Source organism: Panthera leo, chromosome A3, assembly GCF_018350215.1.
Source record: "Panthera leo isolate Ple1 chromosome A3, P.leo_Ple1_pat1.1, whole genome shotgun sequence".
Lineage (NCBI taxonomy): Eukaryota > Metazoa > Chordata > Mammalia > Carnivora > Felidae > Panthera > Panthera leo.
The window spans coordinates 41,488,900-41,508,235 of NC_056681.1; the positions used below are offsets into that span (position 1 = coordinate 41,488,900).

The 19,336-nt window shown below is 41.0% G+C and overlaps 1 protein-coding gene across 7 annotated transcripts in view; it reads right to left on the reverse strand.

The window, feature by feature from the left end:
• Positions 1-19,336, reverse strand: part of KIF16B (kinesin family member 16B) — a 288,972-nt gene that overhangs the window by 24,583 nt on the left and 245,053 nt on the right. For 5 of the 7 annotated variants that reach the window (XM_042931660.1, XM_042931657.1, XM_042931655.1 and 2 more), the window contains exon 25: positions 8,816-8,899. In XM_042931660.1, coding sequence (XP_042787594.1) covers positions 8,816-8,899 — 84 coding nt within the window. Of the gene's footprint in view, positions 1-2,457; positions 2,871-3,153; positions 3,796-8,815; positions 8,900-19,336 lie in introns of those variants that run through there. The other 2 variants (XM_042931661.1, XM_042931662.1) reach the window with 2 other exon arrangements.

Sequence of the window (19,336 nt, forward strand, 5' to 3'; positions counted from 1 at the left end):
CATACTGTTCTCATTTGATCCTATTCTACACTGAGAATAATGAAACTCAGAGTGGGTAAGGAGTTTGCTCAGTGGCGTACTACAAAGTGGCAGAGCTGGCATTCAAACCCAAGGTCAAGCACATGCTCTCTTTTTGAGAAAAGAAAAAAAAATTTTTTCAGAACAAATATGTGCTATACTGTTCAGCATGGCTTTAACTGGTCATTCAACAAACATTTGCTGAGAATCTATCAAGGGCCAGATACTGTTCTAGGCACTGAGGAAACAAATACACAAGGCAGCTAGAATCCTTGTCATCACAGAACTTACCTTCTAGTAAAATATAAGGCATTTAAAAACCAAACCAACACACAAAAGTTCCCTCCAACTGCTACTAAGTGTTGTGATCAAGACACTATAGGGCGATATGGTGGGGATTAATGGGTCAAGGCTGCTTCCACTTGGAGGCAGGTCTCTCTGAGGAGAAGACATCTGAACTGAAGGACATGCTCCAAGCTTGGAGATGTTTCAGTTGACTTAATCATAATCAATAAAGAAATGGAGATCCTGATTGCCAGCTTAGAGTTTTAGATCACAAGCCCAACGATGGAGAACACTTTGTGTTTTGAGTTCCTGAGTTGCTAGCCATTGCCCCATACAGGATGCCTTGAGGGTGTGGGGGAGGAGGAAGAACAGGAGGAAGAGAGGGAGAAAAATGTCAAGAGAATAAAACTGTTTGAAGGCAGTATGGGGGTGCTTCCCTTCCCGCTCCAGGCCTCCATGTGGATTTGAAAGTCTTTACTCTCTTGGGTAACATTTAATCTTGGCTTCCTAAACCAACAACTAATCATGGAAACCAAAGTAGGATTTTCCTTCCTGTTGGAGACTCACCATCTTTGACGTGACCATGAAGCACCACTTACATTGATAGGATAAGGGTTTTTGTCATATAAAATATCTTCTTGACTGGCAATTTACCTGTGGAGTTCATTCTTTCTCATAATTCTTCTCCCCACACATTATGGCATGGCTTACTCCCAGTATATATGATTTCTCATGTAATTCCAATAACTCTACAGAGTAGATATTAGTTCTGCCACTTAGTAAGTAAGAAACTGAAGTTCAGAGACAGAAGAAACTTGCCAAGTTCACACGGACACTGGGTTTCAAGCCCAGGTCTGACTCTAGAACCTTCTGCATGATTCCAATATCACATAGTTTGCTGTCTCCTTCCCTAACCTTAGCCCCAGTATCACAGCCTTTTCAGTTCTTCTGACTCCACGAAGCATCAAGATGAAACAGCTGTCAAACTGGCTCCATCCCCTCTAATGCACTTGACAGCCACTTAACCCCCTTCAAAAATGCTTTGCTACTGACGATGATGGTAATGGACTAATAACAGAAAACAGTTAATGTGAACAACCAGAAAACCAAAAGGAAAAAAAAAAAAAAAAACATTAGTGAGGAAGAAAATGGTCCTTTGTGTGAAATATTTCTTACATTTACGTTTAATAATGGTTCTACAATTATCCATTTTGCGAGATCAGCAGAATGTAGACGGAAGAGATGTTAAATTAAGCACAGAACTGCTGGATATCTTTAAGATAGCTAAATGAATGAGAAAACTTAAGGATTTTTACCTCCTGAAATTTACTCTGAAATTGACAGGGCTCAACCTATAAAACGTCTAAACAAATGATTCTGTTGTTAGAAATTTAAGGTTTGAAGCTAACATAAAACTAAAGTATAATAGGCAGAGGAGAACCAGACTGTATGTGTGGCGGGCACCATAAGCCAGAAAAGTGACTCTTGGCAGTGGGGGGTAGTGGTGGCATCAGTACTGACAATCACCACTAATGCCTGTATTTGGTAGCTAAGGCAGTAGAACTATCAAGACTTTATTTTGGAAACAGCTCTTCATTTAGTGCACTGTTTCCATTTAGAAAGATTATACCTGTAACTCTGGGCATCCCTTTATTGTAAGAAAAAAAGAAAGAAAGCAAGAAAAACAGCTAGGGGTTGGCCTGGTACTCACAGCTAAGTTGTAGCATTCTCCTGTCAACCATAAACAACTTCAAAGAATACTAACACAGGACAATGCTACTCTGATCATGAAGGCGCCTCCCCTTCCCCTCCCTGCCCCCACACAAAGACCGCTCCATTATCACATCTAAACACAGACAAAAACATGAACACTGTACAAACCATGAATATGCCCAAATAGCTCCCTACTCTGGCTAACATGGCTGACTGCTTTTTTATCATAGTTTTAAAAAAATGTTTTATTTATTTATTTTGAGAGACAGAGAGAGAGAGAGAGAGAGAGCGCGCGCACATGTGTGCAAGCAGGGAATGGGCAGAGAGAGATGGAAAGAAAATCTCATGGGGCTTGATCCCAAGGGGCTTGATCATGACTTAAGCCAAAATCAGAAGTCATCAAGAGTCAGACACTCAACCAACTGAGCCACCCACGTGCCGCATCAATCACAGTTTTAACAACACTCTCTTCTTCTTGCCCTCTAGATAAGAATTATTAAAACACTCACAGAATCAGCCCAGAGACCAGTCCAGAGCAAAGCGCCACTTTCTTACACTCCCCAAAATCACCTAAAACAAGCTCAAATCCTACCTTAAGTTCTTTGTAACATGTTTTTGCTGGGATGCCCCCCATACTTCCCATTGTATATGTTCTCCCTTAGTGCCGTGAGCCACTAAACCTAACACTGTTGGAAAGGAGGTATATTTCTGGGCGTCTGTGCTGAAAAGCACTGACCTGTGTCTATTTGTTCAGGGGAAGAAGCTCAGGAGACGCATCAGGTATGAGCTGGGGACTCCACAGTGGGCAGTCTTGCAGCCAATGACCCAGGAAACATGCAAAGAGAACTAACCAGCTGTGAATAAAAGCCAAGTAAATGTGGAGGAGGTGTGCTCATTTCATAATGATCCTATGCCTCTTATCTCTTTCACAATGAATAACAGCTTGACCACGATTAAATCATCAAAAACCAGTTCTAGTTTTCAGAGTATAATTTTACAGGCTGAAAGAAAGGCTGGTATTAAAGCAAGAGATTCCTGATATCCAGGTGTCACCATGAATAAGAATACTTACATAATGTTAGCGTCTTTGCCCTCAGACATTGATTTTCCAAGTAGATGTGACAAACCGAGATACTCATATTGTTACACGTTATGGCTGCTGAAGGGCGGTGCTCTCTTGTCCTTCTCTGGCTCTTCAAGCACATCTAAACATGCCTCAAAGGCTCCATCACTGTTGTCATTGTCATTACCACCACCACTACCCCCATCTTCACTGTCATCATTGGACTGCCCAGCAGTCTGGAATGTTCTTCTCTGTACTAGAGTCTGTGCTACATGCATGACCCCCTTTAACCCTAAGGTCAACTCTAGGAAGATGGTGGTGTTCTTTATCCTTATTTTGCAGAGAAGGAAACTGAAGCAGTGACATTAACTCCAAAGGGGAGGCACAGGGATTCAAGACCAGGATAATCTGCCCCAGGGCCCACATGCTTAGCAACTACACCACTTTTTATCCTTAACAGGGCCCTAGAATATGAGATGAAAATGGGGAAGAAAAAAAAGAAGTTGCCTTGGGCTTGCTGCATGCTCTTTAGTACTTTGAAGAAAACTTCCTAGAAATCTCTCAGGTTCTTACTTCCAAAGGTGGCTGTATTATTCTTGAAAGCTTTATGGCTTTAGAGGATTTCACGTACTTTCATTAATTACAGACTACTCCTTGAAATGATAGACTGTTAAGATGATTAGCAGAAATGTTTCCAAGTAAGATGATGATGTTGCCTGAAATTAGTAACCAAAAACGTACCTCTCACCAATCAACAAAAACAAAACACAAAACTCATTAATTTGGGGGTAATGGGGGCAGATTTTCTGATATTCATTGAATAATTCAATGGATTTGTGAAGCATGTGAAAAATATCACGGGAGGCTAAGAATCAAATGAGATGGCAATTCTGCTGCCTCCAAGGAACTGAAAAGAGTACAACAGGGAAGGTCTGGGACATAAACCTGTCTCTTGGTACAAGCAAAACAGTGACAGGAGTCTTAACAGAAGTGGAGGGGAGGTTTCCTGGACATTATGGAATAGTGCTACTCAAAATGTGGTATGTGTTTTGGACGCCTGTATTGCAATTTAACAGTATTTTTATGTCTATTGAATCTATATATAGTAAGCTCAATAATTATGCTTGCATTTTATATGACCTTTTTATTTCATTTTTCATTTCATGTTTCTAGTAATTAATGCTCATTCATTTTGCGAAAGTACTAATAAATGACAGAGCATAAATAAGTGGTTCTTTACTACTGCAGCCTGAGAAGCAGTATATCCTAGAGCCGTGTTTAAGGCCAACCACATTTTTCTTACTAGAACTCAATTTGATAGCCATTTGGATATACATATAATAACGTACTATGTATTTTTTACATATAATATTTGCATAAAATATTTAAAGTCACAAAAATCTCTGAAGATATTCTAAGTTTATACTCTTTGGCAATTCATATAGAAAATAAATCTGCATAGTAATGATTTGACAAAGCAGTAGACATATGCTTTAAAAATAAACAAAGCCATGGGGCGCCTGGGTGCTCGGTCGGTTAAGGGTCCAACTTTGGCTCAGGTCACGATCTTGTGGTTTGTGAGTTTGAGCCCCACACCAGGCTCTGTGTGCTGACAGCTCAGAGCCTAGAGCCTCCTTTGGATTCTGTGTCTCCCTCTCTCTTGGCCCCTCCCCAGCTTGCGTGCTCTCGCTCTCTCTCTCTCTCTCAAAAATAAACATAAAAAAAATGTTTTTTAATTTAAAAATAAAGCCATAACCAATTGAGATTCAGAAACTTTGATGAGCCATGAAGTGAATATTTAAAAATCAACAATTATGATAAGTATTTTTCCTTGCACAAAAATATAATGAGCAGTCACTCCTATAGTCAGGGTCAATTAAGAGATGAGGAAAAAAGAGATGAGAAACACTGTGTTGCTCTAGAGTTTTGTAGAACACTGCTTGGCACAGAGTAGGTGCTCAATACTTGCTGAATGAAAAAAAAAAAGGTATTTAAGAATAAATAATGAGGCAATGGATCTTAGTTAACATTGCAGTGTAATGCTGGAAGATGATGTTTCCTCAAAGGAAAAGACATTTCCTTTACAGGACGACTCCATTCCATTCCAAACTTCGAGCATGCTGATTATTATGACAGGGGCTTGCTCTGAAAGATGCCGTAGTGTGAGCTGAGGCTTTGTCAGTGACTGGTGGTAGGACCTTCTTGGTCCCCCTCCTCCTCCTAGATCTCCTTGCCTACAACATGGAGATGATAACAGAGCTCACCTCACAAGCTAACTGGGGGAGAAGATGACATATGAGCATTTTGTTTATGCCTGGTACTTAGGGAATGCCCAGGTAAATGGAAGATAGCAGTAGTATTATGTGAAAGCAGAGGATTCTGCCAATATTTTGTCACTTTGACCTACAACAATGACAGTTTCTTATGGTTCAGCCTAATATTAATGGTACCTGGTTTCAAATACAGTAAACAGAACCTTTCTGCTCAAAATAATTCATCAGGTGGAGACTGATGTATTCGTTTCCTGTCACCTCCACTATCTTACCTGCCAGCATATGTCTCCTGGGCTGTTGTCCAAGTTACAAAAAGGGATGTATGAGCCTGGGAAGCATGTCACACATGGGGAGTGTTGCCATCATAATCCTCTGACTGCCTGATGGCAGGGTCTGCCCAGGACACGTACACCTACACTGTGCTGGTTCCTCCAGGGCCTCAAGGGAAGCAATGTTACAAACCACATTACAAACCTTCAAAGATTCTAGGGCTCTTTGTGAGCAAAAGTGCTGGGCAGCTTTCGAGCTTGAGATGCAAAGCAATAGCAGGCCAGATTCTGGAAAATGGGGCTCCAGGTATAAACTAGAGCTGGCCCAATAACTTTGTGTGGGTGGGCCACATACAAATTTATCAGCGAGAGCTAGCACTGGAAGCCATATTTATACCCCTCCATCGACCATCATCGCCTTCTTACTCACTTCTACCTTTTATGGTGCAATATAACCAGGCTACAACCCTCAGGCTCCCACACTGCCATCATCACCACCACCACATACACAGCTAGTATCATTCTTTCCAAAGTAAGAAACTCAACCTCCAAAACATCTCATGACGGTTAGAAATTCCTGTTACTACCCATCATTTTTACAAATAAGTACTGTAACAGGTTACATAGCTTGGGAAGAACCAGCGTGGTGTCTATGTCTTTAATATGAAAATATTTTATATTTTCTGCCTATAAACTTAAACACAAGTTCTAAATCTTGGAACTATTTTAACAGAAAGGCAGATCAAAGCCCAATGAATGCCTGCTTAAAACACCGCTTTATACAGCCTACTTAGGGTGAGGAGGTTTATAAAGTTGCGTTTCTGGATTTTAAAAAATTGTCAGATAATTTCGTTTGAGCAAAACTATGTATATAGAGCGTATTAGCACAAAGGTAGTCTACTGAAATCCATTTTTCTGTACGTATTTATGTATTTAGTTTTATCTCTAGGTAAAGTTTCATATAGGAATTTAAATATATGCTGTTAGAGGGAAAGAAATTATTCTATATAATACCTAGCACTGTCTCCAGCATGTATTAGGAATTAAGTAAATGTATACTGAATTAAATCGAACAGAAACTCAGGGAAAGTAATTATGTTAATTTTCACATGAAAATACAGTAAATCAAATGGTGGCTTCTGATGTTAGATTAAAAAAAAAAAAGATACAATAGTCGTGGGAAATTAACTCAAGAATCTCAGATTAATTTTCCACTAAAGTGAAACTGAATTATCCTTGCTCCTTGAAAAGGACATAATACTCTAAGATTTAACCATCAGCATGAGGAAAATGCATTTAATTTAAAATGTGCCTATTTCTACGAGGCATGGAATCCATTCTTTAAAGGCTAAAGCCACAGGTAAACAACAGTCACAGGCAATGGAATGGCTCCTTGTATAGGTAGAGACATCAATACAGAATTCTGTTCATTAACAACTGATGGCTTAGTAGGGCTAGGTGATTGGGTGGGAGGCACAGAAAGAACAAAGATGGGCCCACCTAAATACCAGGAATGAAAGAGGCCCCCGAGCTGTGCTCTGACCCTGAAACCTGGAATGGAAAGACAGGAGTCACCAAGGGCAGAGCTCACAAATACTCAACACACAAGATGCCCAATCTGTAGTGGCACAGCCGGGGGCCATGTGAATTCAACAGGAGCCCTGAGAAGCTAGGAAAGATAATAGTCTATTTCCTGTTGGTTTATAAACTTGTTTTTATACACTATCATGCTCCACCTTTCCATTAAAAACAAGTCTAGATAACTGAAGGGGGTAAAGGTTAGGTAAAAAAATAAATAAACCATCACCAGTTCTATCATTATTTGTACATTTTTTTGTATGATACAAAGCAAACCTTTAAGAGAACTTGATCAAGCAGGCTCACCACCATGACCTTTCCCTTGAAGGCAAGTCCTTCAGTTGGGTATCAGGGTCATTCCAACTCATAGATGATTTTTAGAAACCTACCATGATTCATTCAAAGTTCAGACTTCATAGACCCAGGACCTCTTCAAACGCATCATTCCTCCAGTATAACTCAAATGCCAGGAAGGATTGCTACACCCTGAAAAATCCTTCTTTCCTCAGAGCGATTCTATGAGGATCTCAAAACTCTAAGCTGCCCCTGATGGACCACAATCTCCTAATCTTTAATTTTAGTTTCCCATTTCTCCCCTTCTTTTGCTCTCACTGGACCCTCCAGCCTCTGGATGCTTCCCTAATCCTTGGTTCACTAGCATTAAGTGGATCCCACGGGCAGTCACTTCAAACTGGCTGTCACCAGGAATGAGAATAGAACCTAATTTTGATGTAGCACTTCATGATTCAGGAGGGGCTCTCTTGGGCCTTCTCTTACTTGATTTCATTTGCAACAGGTCTTATTATTATTCCTCTTAAATAAGTAGCACAGAGGAATTTGAGAGGCCCCATGAAAGCTTGCTGACATGAGACTGTAGTCAGCTATTTGTAATTTTATCCTGCCCGCCTCAGTGGCAAGGGACACGAGCCAGGCAAAACGGCACAATGGCAGGAGACACAACCCAGGATACCTATGACCGTGCCTTAGCACCTAGATTCAGCCTCAGTGTTAGATTCCAACCAAATAAACAACTCTATCTTGAAAAGGAATACAAACTACATAAAGCAGTCAACAATGTGTATTGGCAGCGAGGCACTCAGAAAAACAAGCTGTGCTGAGCCAAAGTTCTATATGTAGCTGGCTCAGAAGAATAAATTAAAACAAGTCAAACAAAGCCTCACCATGACCAAAATAGGTATGTGTCTTTTTGCTTCCAACTCTCTCAAAAAAGTAACAATAATGCAATACTATCTATCTTCAGTTAATTAATTCAAGCTTCTTGCAGCAAGCTTTTGTACCTCAATCTGTATTACAGACCATCTGTCTCTGCGAATCGTTAGCTCTCACCCACAGCCTGCTTCCTAACCCTTAGAAGAAATGTGATCTCCTTCAAAGCCGGAAAAACGTTCTGTTACACCAGAGGGGGGTTAAGGACGGACATTTTAAGTAAACCGATGTCGTTACTTTACGATGTTCCGCAGCCACCTCCGCTGTTAATGAAACAACACCTTCACATCCATGAACAAGAGCCATAGTGTTTGTAACAGGAACAATTCTCACTGGTCAATCAGATGGCAAATTTTCTATACGGAGAAAGCAAAGCTTAATTCTGTTACCTCTAAGTGACTTCGCCTCTCAGCAATCACTCGTTCATCCTTGTTTCCAAATAGTTTCTTTGGAGGGAACTCAAGGGTAGCAAGCTGAAATACATATTTTATAAGAGATGCATTAATATCATACCTATGACCTTTGGCTTTTATTTATCTATTATCTGCAGTCTCTATCATGGGGTGAAAAGAGGAAGAGGTTGGAAATTTAAAGATGGTAGGTCCTCCCCTACTCTGTCACTAATCTACTGTGTGACCTTGAACGGACAGGGTAGGACTCCACAATGGTCAAATGAGGAGGAGAGATGATGGGAACTCAGAGAAAGGACAGGTCTTAGTCCCAATATTTTGTCTCAGATGGGTGTTTCCCAAGTTTTACTTGTTAAAACGCAAGTTTGTTCTTTTAGTCTCCTCCTCACGCTAGAATTCAATTATTTTTGTGCTAGGAATGAAAGCTTACCTTGCACAGTACTGGAACATTCTGTAAAACATCCTGAGACCATTGTTCAGGTTCCTTAAACATTCCATATTGCCTTTTTATAGCTATGGTTACAAATGAAGAATTCCCATGTGAAGGGAGGACCTCTCTTTGAATCTTTTCCTTGTTCTTTAGAGAATAAAGGTTTAGGATTTGCTTTTAGCCAGGTCTCGGGATTTCATGGTTATTTTCTTTGTGCTTCTCTTCTCGGAGGTATTAAAATCGTAATAAAAAGATAAGTTTTATTATAGGCCGTGAGGCAAGAAAGAACTCCATAATCTGATGAGCACCTGACCAGCCAGTGCTGCTCTGGTCAAATGAATGCTAAGCGGAGCAATAATTGCTGATGTTGGTGAAATTCACTATTTCCTGCCTTCCTCACCTTGTCGGGTTCAGACAAACTGAGAGGCTGATGAAGGATTATCAAGAAAAAAATTAACGTTTCTTCCAAAACATATGTCACAGTGTGTCACAAAACCCCTGTTTTATACACATGTAAATCTCTTAGTTGATTTAAATTTTTATTACCACAGTGGCAGTCAAAAATTAAGAACCGGCGCCTATATATTTAGTGCTTGAAAAGCTCAGTATTAAAGTAGAAGAATATACGTAAAGTGCACATAAGTGAACTTGGTAAATTTTCAACATCTCAACACACTGAAGCCACTACCCAGATCAAGAAAGAGAACATGATCAGCACCGTAGGCCCCGCCAAGCACCCCCTCGCAGCCCTGCTCTCCCGCCCTCCACAAAGACTGACGCTAGCCTGACTGACTTCTAACAGTGAGGCTCAGTGTTGCCTATTTTTGAGGTTTATGAACTCCTTGGTGTCTGCCTTCACTCCCCTACCTCATGTTTGTGAGATCCATCCACCTTGCTGTGTGTAGCAATAGTTTGCTCATTCTTGTAGCTACACAGTATTCCATTATGCGAACATTCCACCATTTATTTGTTTAATAGTCTTGTGTTACTGGGCTACTGGTTAGTTTCTAGTTTGGGGCCATTGGGAATTGTGTTGCTATGAACATTTTCCCAAAGGCCTTCTGATGAACATATGCAGGGATTTCTGCTGGTCAGAGTCTTGGGAGTAAAAATGCTGGGTCACAGGGTATGAAAGTGTTCAGCTGTGTTGGAATTACCGAATGGTTTTCTGGAGTGGTTTAACCACCTGACACTCCCATGAGCAGGGACTGAGAGATCCAGTTGCTTCAGATCCTTGCCAATGTCTGGTCCATCTCTGGTTTGTCTTTGCAATTCCATTGGGTGGGCAGTGATCTCTACTGTGGCTCAAGTTTACATTTTCCTAACGACTAATGACGTTGAGTGTCACTTTCACATGCTCACTGATCATCTGGTTGGTCATTGTGGGGAAGTGTCTGCTCAACTCTTTTGTCATCTTTTATTAGGTATCTAAGGTATCTTCTGTTTTCTTATGAATAGCAATTCTCCTTGTTAACTCTCATCAAGGTATCTTTGAGGACTTAATGTCCTTTTTTAAAGTTAACTGAGGTTGGGAAGATGTTTACTCCTTTCACACTCTAGCGTTGTACCAAAGCAGAGAAAACTTAGGGTGGGTGGCATGGAGCACCTCTTCTCCTCCTACTCTCACCACGTTCCAATTTTGGTGATGACACGGAGCTTTAAAATCAGTTCAAGGTAAAGTGAAAGATCTTAGGTACTGAGGTAAGGCACACCCAGTCTGAATCTTGGCTTGACCACTATCTAGCTGGCTGGCTGTGTTTCTCTCTGCCTAAATATTCCCTGCGGAAAGGCAGCGGACAACGATCCTAAACTTCCCCAGGTTTCTGTGAAGATGTAGTGAAATAATGACAGATGGACCTTAGCTACTGTTACGATTTGCTAGAGATCTGCTCATTACAAGAAAAGCAGCATGCCACATCCTCTTAGACCCTCTCTCCATCCCTGGACTGGTGATGTGGCCTCAGGGAGCAAAGGGTTTTCTGGAACCTTGGCCTCGCTGGCAAAAACACACTTCCCAGCTGTTGCAGTTTCGAGAAGACAGGTACACCAGAGCTTGTCTTTTGGGCTTTATCTAGCCCCGATTTTATCTTGTACAAGCGTGTTTCCCCCCAGCACTGACGCTGAAACCTTGGCAGGCATGCTGTCACAGTTGGTTGTTTCGTCATTTTCTCATATGGCTGATGAGGTGATGTGGTTTCTGTCAGGGGAAATTTATAGTCACGTTTGTGTGCTCAATCAGAAATGGGGCACTAACAGGACTTGAGGCAGCTGAACCGGGTGGGGAGCAAGCATTTAGCTGTCCTCGTTGTCAACAGCAATACTCTATTCTGAGAGGGAGGATAAAATTTTGCGCTGTTAATAACCACCCTGTGAAACAGGCACGTATAAAGTATGTGTAATCCTGTCGTTCAGATTTTTAAGAAGAAAAGGACACCTGTTAACAACTTTCGGGCATATAATCAGAGGACTATAATATTCAACCACTTAACTTCAGAGACCAGGAAACACAGTTAGTTCTAGACTTAAACAGTCATGGTGTGGCTGAGTTGAGACAAGGAATCAGCGCTGACTCTGAGTGTTTCACAACAGTGCTGTAGAGGGTGCCTGCAATGTACAGAAAAACCCCTTTCAAGTCCTTGGGAATCTAGGATTCAGAAGAAAAAAAGTAACCCCTTCTTAAGAATATTAAACCAGAAGAGTGATGTATAGCTGCTAGGCAGTGGCCAACAGTTCCAAGAGCTGTGAACAGAACCCCATGAAGACTGGTACCCAACAAGGGAATGGGAACATGTGGGAGAGCAACAGCAGTGGGGGTAACAGGAAAGGGGCTGGGTTGGGAGGCAGGCTCCCAGAAGTCCATCCTGGGATTGGTCCTATGAGATTAGTCCGTTCCTGTCAGCTTACTCCTCTCACAATAAAAACTGGGAATAACGGTGGCTATCCTTATACACAGCTGAAGAGAGGAAGGAACGGGGGCAGAAATTCCAGTATGAATCATGATAGAAATGCACACTAGTGGGTCCATGTGCTTTTGGTGGGGCTGGGGCACAGAGCAAATTAAAGTAGAAAGGCAAGGCTGTGAGACAAAGTATAAAAGAAAAATACTGCCTCCATTAAAATAATTATATTTACATCAGAAACAGCTCTCCAACTCTCTTCCTTCTGATAGAATGGAAATGACCTTCATTTCTCCATTTTAGAGAATCTTAACACTGGTGTTTAAGCCTTGCTATCAATAAGCTCTTAGGCTAAATGAGATGAAATTGCCAATTTTGTAAGTTAAAAATGGTTGAATATCAGCAATTTCATCTGGTTAAACCCTGCGTAAAACTGACATTTTTAAGCGACCACTAGGGCAAAGATACATTTCCATCTGCTTTACCTGCCAAGGGTAAGTATTCTCATTTGATGGACTGTCAGTGGGCTATATCAAACCGATATTCTTTCAAAGGCTATTTCTCTTACTCAAAAATAATACTAAACTAGAAGTATCTAATATTAAAAAGTATATGACAGTGAAACAGCCGAGGAGTTGGGAATGGGGGCCAGGTGACGCAGGAACCCATTTGGGAACCAACAGCTGTTGACCCAGAACATAGAGCCACACTCGGCCATCTGAATCAGCCCATCCTCCATAAGGAAAAGAGTCCATCACAGTCTTTACCTGCACTAGGGGAAGGAGACAGGAATTACTGCTTCATTCTTAAAACATTAATATTATGCATGGAGGAGGGCACTTGGGACGAGCACTGGGTGTTGTATGGAAACCAATTTGACAATAAATTATATTTAAAAAAAAAACAGTAACATTATAAAAATCCTTAGAAGAAGAGCTCTAGAACAGAGAAGAAACCTGAACTTTTTCTCTCTTCAAGAACAAAGTGACTGCCTCGTTTCTGTTAAAACAGACAGCAGAAGCAATCCTCCATAGGTTTCATGTCTGGATTGTGAATTACTTAAATTTTTTAAAAAGGATAATTTACCAAGATCAACAAAGCCACTGGTCAGTTTAAATAAAGTGCCTGGAGAGCCAAAACAGACGAACAAATGGGCAAAACAAACAAAAAACAAACACACATAAACACACCAAACAAAAAAGAGAAACTCTTCCATTTTGCCGAAAGTGTTGCTGTCTGAAAAGTAACATTTCCAACAAGAACACAAGAAAGGGTTAGAAAGGGGGCGGTTCCAAACTGTCCCTGATTTCTCCACTCATGTCTGACGTACATCAACATCTTCTGTTTGCTTGCTTGGTTTCCTCATGTTAAACAGAAATTTGTAAATAAGATAAATTATATTTGCTGGACGTTTTTATCTCTTTTCAAGTTCTTTATATTCACAAATTTTCATTTTTATCGACTTATTTTTTAATCTAGCAGATGGTCTAGATTTGATTTCCATGAGAGACACTGTCAGGAACAGTGAATGGCAATCTGTAGGCGGGGGACAATGTCCTCTTTGATTGCCTTTGTAACCTGTGATAAAGGAAATAAAGTGTCCTACATTTCTAAAAATCATAGTTCCTTAAGTTCTATATTCCTTACAGTAACTAAATTCGAGAGCGACTCAGATAAATGTGATTCATATACAAATTATCAACATACTGAGATTCAGTAATGAGGGAAAAAATGACTTTCCTTACATTTTCATTTCATCTTCATAAAGAACAAGGGCCATGATTTCCCCCTTATAACTCTCATGGAGAGGGTGTCTCGTGTTGGAAAGTATGATTCTACCAGAAAATAACCTTTCTACAAACGATAAGATGTGAGGGAACAGTTCTGGTTGAAGGTAAAAAAAAAAAAAAAAAAAAAAAAATACTGCCTCCATTAAAATAATTATATTTATTTTGGCGGAGCTTTATTTGTTCCCCTTCAAAAGCACGAAAAACAAGAGAAGAGATGAAAAGGAAACACTGTGTCTCCAAACTAGGAAAGTGGCAGGGCTCTGCCCTGCAGCCTGGGCAGCACCCAGGGAAAGCTTGTGGGGAGTGGGGAGACGGGGAGCTGCCGGGGCCGCCCTCACCTCGCCCCCAGACTGCTGGCATCATGAGCTGCCCACCAAGGCAGGCATGCAAACTCTCGGGCAGCCCACTACACTGTGATTAAAGGGCTAAATCTGGGGACGAGGAAAAGGCAGGGGACAGCCGCCGCGAGAGGAAGGCGGGTAAGGGCTGTGGGGGTGGGGAAGGACCTGGGGAAGCTCACACTACTAAGGAGAGGAAAGGTCTGAGGCCAAGCGTGTACCCCACAGCGATCCCACAGCCCTCACGAACACCAGAAAGGAAGACAGTATGTGTCACAAAGACAAAACCGGTGGAAAGAGATTCAGAAAAATCCCAGGCAGAAGGTCAGGCATGTAGTAGGTTGCTGCCTTCATCATCGCCAGTATCTGTCCTCCCCTCGCCCCGGGATACGCTGCTGTTCCCCCAGCCATTAGTCTGCTGCACTGAAAGATGAGATGCCATTAGGAGGAACCCAGATTGGTACGATGACTAAATGAGTAGGGGTGAGAAGGAGGATGAGGGACATGTAAGCAAAGGCAGATAAAGAACCACCACCACATGAAGAATGGGCCAGAGACAGCCAGATGGGTTCAGACACAGAGTCACTCATGGGCCACCTGGGGGGCTCAGTCAGCTGGGCGCCCATCTGACTCTTGACTTTGGCTCGGGACATGACCGCACGGTTGTGAGATCGAGCCCCATGTCGGGCTCCATGCTGACAGTGCGGAGCCTGCTTGGGATTCTCTCTCTCCCTCTCTCTTTGCCCTCCCCCCCACCCCATTTGCAAATGCTGTCTTTCTCTCTCTTAAAAGAAAGAAACTTTAAAAAAAAAAAAAGGAAAGAAGTTACTCATGGTCTTGCAGGAACCAAAAAAATCACTCAAAAGAAGAGCTGAAGAAGTACACAGGTTGAAGGAAGAGACCGCGAGGGGAGAGGGGTGGAAAAGCGAGCCAGCTCTGAGAGAAATGGCTGACTCAAGGACTGGGACAGGGAAGATGTAAGCTAAGCCTGAAGCATCTCATAGTGCCCAAAAGGAAGTGCCCAGAAACTTCAAAGCACAAAGATGGAGTGTTACAAAGGAGCACAAGCATTAACTGAAAGAGTTCCTAAAGGCCAAAGATGAAATAATCTGAAAACAAAATTTAAAAAAACAAAACAAAAAAACTAGTATTGGTTTATAGCCAAAATATGACCGGACAAGCAAACAACTGAATAAAGACAGACATGGGAAAGGAAAGACAAGCCCTCCACGCACAAGATTTCCAAATAACTTTTGGCTATCTCACCCTGAAGGACGTGGAACATACCTCTCCATGACTAAAATGTGTGCTGTGCACAGGGACTTCCTTCCAAAGAGTAAGTGTAGAAAAGGGGGAAGCCATGTAACATTCCGGGGGAGAAACTGGGAGAAACCTCAGCCAGGTGATATACATCAGTATCAACAGTGATAAGCCCCACGGACAGTGTTTGTCTCTTTCATCTGACATGATCATAATGGCACTTTTACCTCTGTAGTTCTCTCCTCCCCAAACCCACAGCTCTAATCACAAGAAAAGCATCACACAAATCCCAACAGGGAACATTCTGTAAAATACCTGACCAGCATTCCTCAATACTGTCAAGGTCATCAAAATTAGGTAAGTATAAAAAAGTGTCACAATAAAATGTAAGACAGATTCCTGGATGGGATCCTGGAACAGAAATGGGATATTAAGTAAAAACTAAGAAAATCTCAAAAATGTAAACAGTAATAATGGATCAATATTAGTTCACTACTTGTGGCACATGTACTATAGTAGTGTAAGTTGTTAATAACAGGGGAGGTATAAATCTAAAACTATTCAAATAGGACTTCTGGCTTGTGATCTGACACGTTGAGAAGCTTGGAAGCCATCACCCTTGCCCTCAAAACAAGAAAAAAGCTGAAAAGACTAAAAATCAACAGCTCTTCGTAGATCCATCAGAGAGCTGAGGTCATGGGGCAAACTAATGTCCCCAAACTAGAGGGACAAGCAGGAAGAGACTGAGAACCATATCCTATTGGGTGCGGAAGCCTGTAGCTGGATCCAGGAGAGGCAGCAACAATTTAAACTGTAATTGGTGAGGGGCACTGGCTGGCTCAGTGGGTTAAGCCTCCAACTCTCGATTTGGGCTCTGGTCATGATCTCACGGTTCGTGAGATCAAGCCCCACACAGGCCTCTGAGCTCATAGTGCAGAGCCTGCTTGAGATTCTCTCTCTCCCTTTCTCTCTGCCCTCCCCCGTTTGTTCATTCTCTCTCTCTCTCTCTCTCTCTCTCTCTCTCTCTCAATAAATAAACTTTAAAAAATAAATAAACTGTAACTGGTGAATTACTGGAGGCTCAGTACAGACTAGTATTTGAGTTAAAAACCCTGGGTACATGTGGGGTCTGCACACTTCTGTTAGTTTTATCCCCAGGAGTCTAGCCGGGTTCTCATCCTGAGATGGGAGAAAAATCTGCTACTTTCCAGCAGGAGAGAAAAAAGTAATCATTCTGAAATACACCCAAAGCTCTCTGTTGTCCTTAACATGGCCTGCCCTCAAGGGAAACTTGTACCAGAATCTAAGCACTTTGGGATAACCAAACCTGGGGAAAGTAAAATGCCCCACAGCAGGCTCACTAAAAGAGGACACCTGATCAAAGGCCAATGCAGGCTTTTCCCCTTCCCTCTGGCCACACCTCACCACCACATCAAGAGGCCTCCTGATTACAGCGGAAAGAGCTACAAGCCCCAGGCTCTACTGAAGAAGTCTTTAGCCAAACCCAAAGACCAGGAAGACCAAAACAAGGGCACCTGGGAAAACGGTAGCCTCTGATACCACAGCTACAGCAAACAGCAAGCACAGCCTGGATTCTAGCCAATGAACATAAAACCTCACACCGAAGGCCTATCTACCTCAATTCCTTTCATCCAATACACCATGTCCAGCTTTCAGCAAAAACTGACAAGCCAAAAAAAAAAAAAAAGTTGATTGAAAAATCAGTACCACCACACCCTCACTATCTACCTCTCCCTACCCACAACCTACTAAAAAAAAGAGAAAAAGAAAAAAAAAAAGTGGGCCAGAAGCACTCCACAAAGAATGGGGAAAAAGCAAAAAACGCTTATTAGAATGAAAGCCCCAGTAGAAGAAACAAACGTAGAATGAACACAATGAAAACACAGATTAGCATGTAGTATAGAGAGTAAGGGACAATGCAAAATGAAATGTGCTAAGGGAAAAGTCAACATGACCCAAAGAGTTTATGCCTAACCAAAGTGTCTTTCAAGTGCACAGGCCACAGAGAGACATTCTCAAGCACACAAGAACTCTGGTAAAACACATCAAGCTGCATCTTTTCAAAAACGTACTGGATGATCAAAAAATAACCAAGAGATAGCACAATATAAAGATCTCAGGAATGAAGAAATTATGGTAAAGTAAATGTCCCCTCTATTTAAAATCACAATATTTAGGGGCGCCTGGGTGGCTCAGTCAGTTGGGCATCCAACTTCAGCTCAGGTCATGATCTCACGGTTTGTGAGTTCAAGCCCTGTTTCGGGCTCTGTGCTGACAGCTTCAGATTCTGTGTCTCCCTCTTTCTCTGCCCCCACCCCACTCACTGCTCTGTCTGTCGCTCAAAAGTGAATAAATGTTAAAAATTTTTTAAAATCACAATATTTAATAATATATAATTATGTAAGTCTATGTACAATGTTTAATAATATATAATTATATGAATTTAGGTATAAAAGAATGTGAATGCTATATATCTTGACAGTGTAAAAAGATAATACAAAATGACTTAAAATTTGGGAGATGGGAGTAAACATAAGTGTACTGATCTTAACTTTGTTAGAAGAGTCAGTTGATCACTCATAAAAGGGAAACACAACTGGTCATTTGTAAACTAGAAACACATTTGAAAACTGGCAGCTAAATTCTAATGTTTGTTTATAATCTTTTTTCTTGAAGTCCTATATATTTTAGAGAACTTAAAACTTCTTGTGGAGCAACATTTAATTTGAAGTTCAGTAATTTCTTCAATTTCATTTTCTTTCACTTCTGACAAATTCAAGTAAAATTAAACTTACTGTTTGCAATTAAAGATACAATATTTAGAATGACCCTAATGTTATAAAAATATTTCATTCTTTTTCTCATTTTAGTTTTTTATCAATCTATATATCCATCCTTTTATCTGTGCCTATTAATTTAAGTACGTATGATAATGTTCATTAAATAGTAACATTAATTATATTTAGAGAATGATTTGGGGCAATCTGTTGTTTTCTCTCTGTATTATGTGAAATTTTTATAAATGAGCATGCATCATCTTTATAGAAACAATAAAAAGTGATTATTCTCTTTACAGATTTAATGGAACAGTTAAATTAGCGCCATATGTCTTTTTCTTTTAATAACCTGGGATTTGGGGCAATCAGATTTTGAAGTCTCGGTTCAGCACAGAGCTGCTGGTATGTTCTCGAGCGATGTAAAAAAACCTAGTTTTATCACCTATTAAAATGAAGGAGTTGACCTAAGATGTTTTAAGTTTCTGTTCAGCTCTGAAATTCTGTAACTCAAGTACTGATGATGAAAATCTCTGTATGCTGAGTAAGAAGGAGTAGCATTTGGATACCATGGAGATACTTGGCTACATTGCCTCTGACGAATGTCCTGACTTCCTGCAAAATCCTCACAGCATTCTTATTTGAAGAAAGGCAAAGGTATGTAGAAGGGAAATAGGGCCGGATTTATAATCATGAAGCATGGTACTTTTCAAGAGGTTGTAGAATAGAAAAAGGACAGATACAAACGGGAATGCAGTATTCATGAGAAATCCCTTAAAATGGTATTTTTTCCTGCTACAACCATTATCTTTGCAGCAGGAGTGGGAAATGATGCAAAGATATTTGAGCTCTTATGGGAAAATTGTACGTTTAAGTTAAAAATGATGACGGAGATCAAATAAATTGGATATTTGTGGAAGACATGGTAGGCCTGGAGAACACTGGAAGAAAACTTAACAGCCCTTATGGCCTACTTCGTATAATTATGAA